Source organism: Fulmarus glacialis, unplaced genomic scaffold (assembly GCF_000690835.1).
Source record: "Fulmarus glacialis isolate BGI_N327 unplaced genomic scaffold, ASM69083v1 scaffold35174, whole genome shotgun sequence".
Taxonomy (NCBI): domain Eukaryota; kingdom Metazoa; phylum Chordata; class Aves; order Procellariiformes; family Procellariidae; genus Fulmarus; species Fulmarus glacialis.
Window position 1 is genome coordinate 4,396 of NW_009207999.1, and position 9,646 is coordinate 14,041.

Below are 9,646 nucleotides of genomic sequence, written 5' to 3' on the forward strand. Positions count from 1 at the left end.
TTCTCTTTTTTGGAGATCCATCTCCACCCTCTTTCTGAACTGGCCCTACTCCAGCAGGCATTACAGTGTGCTCGCAGCAGCAGAATGTGTCTCTTTATTTTTGTTCCCACTGAAGAGCAGTGAACCTGCCTGCCAATGGCAGGGAGTAGCTTTAATGCTATTGAGCATAATCATAGTGGTTTGGGAAGTATCTTAATCTTACTCGCCTACCCTAGATTATGCCTATACTGATGCATAACTGTCCCTTAGAAATCAGTTGAAAGGAAGCTTATAATGATTCAGTCTGTCAATGAGCTTGTTTTGCTTCATTATAATTTTTGCAGGGTTTGGTGGGGATTTTTTGCAAGAAAGGCTGCTACCCACTTTTGATGGTAGCTCTAATTTGAATGCATTCCTCTGTGATTGTGTTTTGAAAATAAGAAAAAGATTTGAACTCATCAAGGCACTTTTGTGCTGAATAACAAAATAGTGTTCCAAAAGTATGTTGATTCTAGTTATAAAGTTTCCAGTTTATTGCATTTTACTGCTACAGAATGAATCCATGAAACTCAGTTCTAAGGCTCTTTCTATCAGCTTGAAACCAGATGCTTCAGACACTTGTATAATGACTGTTAACTTCAGGTATGTTAACTTTAAGGGATGGTCTAAACTTTTGTGTCTATTTATTCTTAAATTTGTTAAAATATTACCACAGTTCGTATCACAATATTAAGTGCCATTAAGAGTTTAGTAATTCCATGTTAGGTAGAAGTGAATTAATTACATCAAAATCTGGTCTCCTAATCTGGAACTGGGCTATCATCTTTCACTAGAACCAAACTACCAGTTTCAAAATACAAGAAGCAACATACGTATCTACTTAAACCACCCAGAGCAGTATTACCGTCACTGTGCTTGCTTCTTTGGTAGTTCAGAGTTGCTGCCCACTTAGGTCCAGAACACTTAATCAAATCCGTGTAATTTAAATGTAGAAGTCACTGCTTCGATCTTCTGTCAGAGGAGATGCTGCTACTAAGACAAAATATAGCCCTTGTAAATCAAAATAGAAACACACACTTGCAAATCTGAAGCCCTATTTCTGATCACTAGAGATATGTAGAAGAGAGTTTTGTTAACGTGCTTCTAAACACATCCTTAACCACAGCTGCTAATAGAAGATGAACCCCATAAGTACCATACACAAAGACCATCCTCCTTGCACGTACCTAGGCAGTCCTGAAAAATCTCAGTGTTTAGGGATGGCACTCACAACAATTCTGCTCTCTTGCCCTGGATCTGGCAGCTTTAAGCTTCATCTCCCAGTGAAGCTTCTCTGACTCCTGCACTCTCAGACCAGGCAAAGCTTCATGACTCCTCACCTGCTCTGTGTGGCAAGAGGGGTGCAAGATCAGAATAGATGAGAAAATTCGTGGCTGCAGGCAGCAACTCCTCTTTCACCACGGAGGGGTGATCACAACCACAAGGAGAGCATCTCTGTAGCACTGTGCAGACCCATAGCAAAGCCAGGATCCCAACAGCAGCCTGGCTCTGCTCTCGGGCAGAAATGAGTTAGGAAAAAACATAACATCAATTCTTTTTTCCACTTTATTTGTAAAGAAATGACAGATTAACCCTTTTTGTGGGCAAGGGACAGAAAAAGAAATGGAAAATCATTTCTGCCTCTTTGAAAGCTGAACTCAGCTAATAGGAGGGATGTGATGCCTAGAAACACTGGAGCTAGACTGAAGTGAGTGTGTAATTCCTTATGCAAAGTGCTATACTTCATCAAGGAGCAACTGAGAAATCAGAAACCCAGAAAATGTATAGCTAGAGAGTGAGACCACTCTTCTGAGATACCAACATTATGGATTTGAGAGGCTGCAAGAATAGGTGAGAACTGAACCTGCATTTTTCACATTCTCTGATGCTCCTCAGCTGTTGGCTTCCTTCTGGGGCCACATTTTGTGCGAAGCCTTGCTGGTCCTCCTCTGGGAAGGACTTACAGATCGACTCCTTGAGGAGAAGTAGGATGTGAGCATCTTACTTCTGATGGCTATAGGCATATGTTTGAGAGAAGGCTGTAGCGTATGTCAGGATGAGATGCCTCTGGATACATGAAGAAGTGAAACTTCAGCACTTTTAGTGCCAAAAATTTAGGATTATTTAAACGCTGTGTGTAAACTGAAGCTTCCGAACACCAGCTTGTATTGCCAAGTCCCTTTGGGCGATAGAGAGATGGAACTTGACCTGCATGGCAGAAATACCTCCCCTTCCTCGTCCTGGCCCCAGGCCTGGGGCGGCTCACCTGCCCCACGCCAGATCTGTTACAGCACCTTAGCCCTTCCAGCACGAGTAACCAAGCTGTTAGAGCTCCTGGCAAGGAGTTCTCATGGGAAGTCATAAGACTTTCGGAGGTGTCTGTGCTGGAACAGCCCTAGCTTGTCTGTGTGCTAGGGCTCAGAGGCATTTTGAAAAGTTACAATATAGTATTAGCAGAATATATTATTCTTTTGAATATACCAACTGATTCCGACTTAGGAATGAACTGTGGAGTCCAGTAAGTTGTCTGATTCATAGATTCATCTAAAAATGGCTTCTGACTTCATCTGAAGACTTGAAGAGATGGAGAACCATCATTTTACTGATAATTGATTCTAGTGATTATGTACTGTCACCAAATTAATTTGATTTTTTTTTTTTTTTTTCCATTTCAAGGTACCGGCACTGTTGTAGTTTCTGGGTTGTTGTTTGTTTTTTTTTTTTTGCTTTGACAAAATTAAAACAAATTAAACAAATTAAAGGGTTCTTCGCTTATTATTTTCCTTTATGATAACCAAGATAACTCTTCAATACCTGTTTTTCTTTTTGATAACTGAGACAGCTTGAGCTCTGTTTTTCCAGACGCTGAGTTATTTCTGTTACACTCTTCTGCACCTTCTGCAGTTTTTCAGTACCTTTGTTTTAGATGAGGATAATAGAACTAAGAATACTAAAAAAAAATCAGACTCCTTAACAGTCAGAATAATTAACCATAGGAAGAATATTTTACTCAAGGTGTCATCAATATGATACAAAGAGTTAGCAGTCACTGCCCTGTTCCTCCTCATTTTGACCTGGTTTGTGCAAGAGTTGCACTGGTTTTTAGCTATAGTATTCTCAGGATCCATCATAAGGGGCAGACCCCGGCTTTTACAGCACTAATTTATGCTTTGAAAAGAAGTTCTACAGAGGTAATTTTAAACTGGAGTACCTTCTTCCTAGGTCACCTGAAAGGATTTATTCTTTTACCTTGTTCAGTAGGAAGTTTTACAGGGCAATTGATGATAGTAACTTCCTCGGAAGATGAGAGTTTGATCTGGATCCTTGCAATTGTCTCACACAGCTTTTACACTGCTTATCTTAGTGCATTTTCAAAATGTGGAGTCAGTCATATTAACAGAGAAAAGATCACACTGATACATCATATTCCCCTTGTGTTGCAGATTTAAACTATATCATTGTAATAAACATTCTAACCAACAGATCATAGTTATAGTGATATAAAACCTGGATATGGGCAAGTCCTTAACTGGAGTTCGTAGAAGAAAACATTCAAAAAGGAAACACTCCCTACAAACTCTAATGTGTACTTCCACTGTTCGCTGCACAGAAACAGAAACTTTAAAACCCTTTAGACCTGAAGGGGAAAAGAAACAGCCAAAAGCCAGAAGAAATTTTAACATCTTGTGGTTTGAGATTGAGGAAAGAAAAGCAGATCGAATTGCTTGTTACACTAATGAGCATATGAAGTCTGCAAGCGGAGACAGAGCTCGAATAAGCTATTTTGCAAACACTGGTTTAGATAGAGGTGTACCCCATGAAGGGTAATTCATAAGCATTGTGGTTTTTTTGTTTATTAAAGAAAACATAGCACATTTTTAAAGAACAGTATTAAAAACCAGTCCAAAATCATTTGGGATTCAAAAGATAACTTCAGTCTCCCATGTGTCTCGGCTGAGTTGGTACCCTGTTATCCTCCTTCTTTGTTTATGTGTGCAACATTTATCCATTGCACTATTATTGGATTTACTTTCCTGCTTGCTTTGTGAGGCAGTCTAGCCTTGAGGCAGCAGCTCTAAAAGGAATGCGGGTGGTTGTGGAGAGCAGTCAGCTGCACACGAACTCCCTGTGCAGCTCACGGGCTATAGGACTGGTGCAGTCCATTGGTGAATTAACAGGAAAATACCGTGTTTGCGTTGGGAGGCTTTGCTACCTCCAGTTTTGGCACAAATGCAGCTGCTGCTGGAATACTGTATTTGGTTTGATGTCTACAGATAAAGGTATTGATAGGTTTTTGGGGGAAAAGAGGGGTCAAAGAGAGGCGATGAGAACTACAAAAGGATTGAAAACAGTCCTTAGCAAAGAAAAAGTTACTGAGTGACTGAATTGGGCTCTAAGCACCCAGCTGGGAACACAAATTTGGTAACTAAGGGTTGCTTGGTCCAAGAGAAAATTATGACAATGGCTGGAAAATACGAGCTTGGCACATTCAGACTGAAAGTAGGGAGCAGGTGGTTTTAGTGGGTTTTTTAATGGTTATTTAGATAACTTGTTAAAAATTGTGCTAGATCTTCTGTTATAGCCAATTATTAAATCAAAATTGGTTAGTTTTTCTAAATCATATGCGTATGTAGTTCAAACGATAAGTAATGAGGCGGATTTCTATGCTCTGTATTAAGGAAGCAGAGATGATGTCAGTGGTTCAGTCTAACATTTTAATCTATTTCTTTAAATCATGTTTTCCCAGGAGTGTTGAGCACTAAAGCAGCACCCCTGTTTCTTAAGGCAGGTTCACTAGCCATCAAAGAAAAACATAAGGCAGTCAGCTTTCAAATAAGAGATGTTTTGCAAAGCTATGGTGGCAGCTACGTGAATCAGCCCACTGACAGCATTTCTTGTCTTTCAGGCTTGCGGTCTCTTGGGATGACTATCGCACAGTGCTACGAGGAGGTTGGCCTTCTGCTGCTTTTCCTCTCTGTAGGAATCTCTATATTTTCCACTGTGGAGTACTTTGTTGAGCAAGGCGTGCCAGGCACAACTTTCTCAAGCGTACCTGGTGCTTGGTGGTGGGCAACAACTTCCATGACGACTGTTGGTTATGGTGACATTAGACCAGACACTACCATTGGTAAGGTAGTGGCCTTTATGTGTATACTGTCAGGAATACTGGTTTTAGCTTTGCCAATAGCTATAATAAATGACCGTTTTTCTGCCTGTTACTTTACACTGAAGATAAAAGAAGCTGCTCTTCGGCAGCGTGAAGCTTTGAAGAAACTCATGAAGAACTCATCCAGCGACTCTAATATCAACGTTAATTTGCGAGACATATATGCACGCAGTGTCATGGACATGTTACGGTTGAAAAGCAGAGAGAGAGCAAGTACAAGGAGCAGTGGAGCAGATGATTTTTGGTTTTGACTTTTAAGTTATTTAGCCTTATATAGCAAATAGACTACTTCAAAAATGTGGTATTAAGCATCCCTTTTTTTATTGTTTGCCACATAGTGTATTTGCTTTCCCAGCTGGAGTTTTACTTACTTGGACAGACTGAGATAACCACTGTATACAAAAGGCAGAATTCATAATATGGAGCTTCTCAAGCGGCTCTGAAACCTGCTTCCAGAACTGGATCATGGTGGGTGAGAGGAGAAATAAGGGGTCCATCAAAGTAAAACAGTGATGCAAACACTTGTCTATGAATCTTATGTCCTTGCTAATGTATAGTAATAAAGTCTTAGCCAAAATTGCCATGGTGTTTTGAATTTTAAAGAACTGTAAGGTTTGTGTTTGCATTGGAAGAACAAAAGTTAAAGACATTAAGAAAGTCTGAAAAGGGAAGTCTAAGGGAGTGAAATGTTGAATAAATTTATGATGACATTCCTATAATGAGCTTCATCTTGACCCCCTTTCTTATCCCCATCTTCTACTCCATTTGCATGAACAAGAGGTTACTAGACCCTGGGGGGGAGAATTTCCTCATTTGAAGAGAAGCAAAGAGCTACCAGATACATGGTGAGTAGCAGGAGATAGGTGAAAGTATTAAGCAGATGCAAGATCTGCAGCAAAGTATAAAATAGTCATGAAATAAGTGTCCTCTGCAGTTGCTCTAGAAGTTGCAGGAGCTAATACAGCCTTTGCAGCATAGGAGTCATTCACAAACTTAGTTGGAATGATGCCTTCTCTGTGTGTTTTGATTCCAATACCTTATTTGTGTAGCTAAGCAGTTTTTGTGCTCAAGTAAAGTCACCAATGGATATCAGAAGAAACAGAAATGGTAAAAGGTAACAAACTACTTATTTCTCTGTCTCCCATTAAAATCAGTAGGTATTCCAAGTGGGCCAGATTTTTAAAATATTAATAATCTTCACTGACCGTTATTAGAAAAATCCTTCATCAAGATCTTTTGTTCCAAAGGAAAAATGAGCACTTGTTGGACTGGATGCTTACTCTAATGCAGTAATCAAAGTACAGAATTAAAATAATCAAAGGTATTTTCGGTCAAGTTTCCCACCACTTACCTCTCCAGTGGCCCAATATCATTCTTAGCAAACAAAGCTTTTCTTTAATATAATTTCACTGTCCTAGACTATGACATTGCCGCAGTATGCATATAACTCAACTAGCAGGTTAAATAAAAAAATCACAAACCTCTCTCATTTCATGTTTCTTTTGGGCAATATAAGTACAATCATTATTTACATTTGACATTAATTCAACATACTTACTAAAAAGAAACATCTATTAACTGTGGATTATTTAATTTTATAAGGTATTTATGTTTATAGAAGGCTTAAACTGCCTTTGAGGATATATGAATGGGTGAAATAACCTGCTTTTAATAAACATTGAATAATACTTGTTTTGAAACAACTGTGTTTTCCTCCAATTCCCTATAAAAGGTGGTGTAAACACAGCAAGCAAAATTTTCAAAGGCTCCAAGCTTGATGCAAACTGAGTAGCATTTCAGCATGAAACAACTTCTGATTTGTCAGGTGGCATCAATCAGCATTTGGATTTGGGACCAATGCAGTATATGCAGCTGTCACCACGGTCAGAAGGAAGCCAAGGGAAAACACTGGAGACCAAAACAGTGTGTCTTGCTCTACCAGAAATTGTCCAGGTGTGAAAATTCGTAGGTCAGCCTCGTGGTCTGTGCTACACAGAGAGCAAAGTGTGTCAGCACAGTGTTCCCCTCTGCCCAAATACTCTATGAATCCATCACAAAACTCCCATTGATGTCCAGGAGACAAAATTAATTCTGCAGGGGAAGGTTTGACGCAGCCCACTCTAGGTTATTATTTCATAGCTCCTCGGAGCAGGAAGTCTCTCAGGCTGCACAAATTGTACAGGCTGTTTCTCATTCAAAAGTCATTCTAATTATAGAGAATTAGGAAGAAGCTTTCATTGTGGGAAGGCTGTTTTGTAATGTCTTTTGTGCTTTCTTGTACAGCATCTGATCTCTGTTTGAGAAAGGAAATGCAGTTAGATAGCTGATTGATTCTCTTTAGGGAAAGGCTGCTTTTATCGCATCCTGTGCTTTTTATGAAGGACTCAAAAGAATGAGAGAAATGTTCTGGGATGTATCAGTTGATTCACTCCTTTCACCAGCTCTGGAGATAAAGTTTCCTAGAAATGCCCATGGGGAAACATGGCTGAGACATTATCCAGGAGCTGCTTTGGCTTCTATTTTCAGACCTCTTGATTTTAAATTCAGTCTCCCAAGAAGTATTTGTCAATCATGTTTATGCAGCAAGGTTATCTATCACATCATGGGCTGAGACTAGCAAATCATTCTGCAGATGAAGGCCAGTTCTGCTTTCAGCTCTTACAGACGGAAGGACCAGAGCATTTGTCCTGAGCAACAAACAGTACAGGACATTACACCTCTAAAACAAGAAGCTATGCATGTACTTACTACCACAGAACATAGCTCAGTCACCACTAAGGCACCAAATTAAGGATGTTACTGTGCTATCTTTAGAATATCACACTGAAGATAAGAAACTACCTCTTGTCCTCACATCTGTTCTGCCATTTCCATCCCACAGCAGACTTGGCAAAAAGGATCATGTATTAGAACATCAGTAACACTGGCTGAAAAATCAGCGTTTTAGCTTAAAACACCCAGTATTTTCAAAAGCTGGTATCAAAGGATGTAGCTGCAGCACTTACAGCAAGCCTGTATTAACCTTGGTTCCCTAGTACAGGAAACAATAATAGTGAAAATGCAGTGGCATAGACTACAGTGCAGACTAACAATGTGAAAAATCCTGTATCTTTGTTTACAGATGCTTAAGGGCAGCTTTTAGTTGGGGACAGTGTGGTCCAACCCCACCAGAACTTTTTAAACATCACTAAAATTGCTCTTTATCATTCTCACTTTGAAGAAAGCCAACAGCCTCCTTGGGCACATCAGGCAGAGCATTGCCAGCAGGTCAAGGGTGGTGGTCCTGCTCCTCTGCTCAGCCCTGGTGAGACACATCTGGGTGCTGTGCCCAGTGCTGGGTCCCCCAGTACAAGAAAGACAGGGACATACTGGAGATAGTACAGCAAAATATTGGAGTGCCAGGTTGCCGAGATCAGCATGTTGGGGAACCCCCGAGTCCAGGACAGGTTGGTATGCTAGTAGCTGTGGGGGGATTTATCACGTCTGGGGGTAAGTTTTGGAAAGGTATTTAGAAATTTATATTTGCAAATATTTTACAAGTATCTAATAATGTGATTTACCTGTTGTACTGTACCGGTATTAATCCTGAATGCATAGTTCTCTGATCACTTTAATCATGTGGTTTTAGTAAGTCAATAAACCACTTCAATCTTGATTTGATATAAACTATGTAAGTTGAGCAATTTTCCCGCAGGACAGGAGTTTTACTGGCCAACTCTGAGCTTGTGGGATTGCCACGTGGCAAATATAATTGAGCACAAAAAGGAGCAAAAAGGAAAGGAGAAAGTTATGAGGTCTTTTAGAAGGTAATGCCCATTTATTTTTGTTTTCTGACATAACAAAGTGTTCTCATCTTGTCATAATTATTTTGATAATGAGTGACATGCTTTTCTCATTTTCTACAGTATTGTCCTCTCAAACCTCCATTGAGGTATACATGCATACACACAGCTCTACCAGAACATACTCTGTTGAGATGCCCACCATCTAAACTGCACTAGAGCAGCTGTTGCTGACGCCTCCGGTACTTAGCTGTGCTCTTATCAGATAGCCTCACTGCAGAAAGGGTAGAGCAGCACAGGCTGTAGTCACACCTCTGATTGCAGACAAGGGGTCTTCAGGGCTCTAGGCTCTTGAAAACATCATTCACCAAAGAGGAGGGCTGGAGTCAATAAAGTGTCTAGGACTGAGATGCATTTTTCAATTATAACCTCTTGTCAATTATGTTTTTTGAGAGTTTTAGTGAGTCCTGTAATTATTACGGCTTTGCCTTTTATTTAAACACAAATACTAGAAAACACAAACATCTCCAGACACAAGCAGAGCTGCCACGCGCTCGCTGTTCGTAAGAGTTTGATGAGGCATTTACGTTTCGTGTAAATAGTGAGCTTGACCTGATAAGCAGTCAGTAACTAAAGCCATCAGAAAATGGATTTTAATGAAAGGCTAAGCTGAAGAATT

General features: G+C 40.0%; 1 protein-coding gene across 1 annotated transcript in view; it reads left to right on the plus strand.

Annotated features, from left to right (window-relative positions):
- Nucleotides 1-5,765, plus strand: part of KCNV1 (potassium channel, subfamily V, member 1) — a 9,910-nt gene extending 4,145 nt beyond the window's left edge. Inside the window, exon 3 of the mRNA XM_009576336.1 lies at nt 4,925-5,765. Coding sequence (XP_009574631.1) covers nt 4,925-5,436 — 512 coding nt within the window. The 3' untranslated portion in view covers nt 5,437-5,765. The remainder of the gene's footprint in view (nt 1-4,924) is intronic.
- Nucleotides 5,766-9,646: the final 3,881 nt, after the last annotated feature.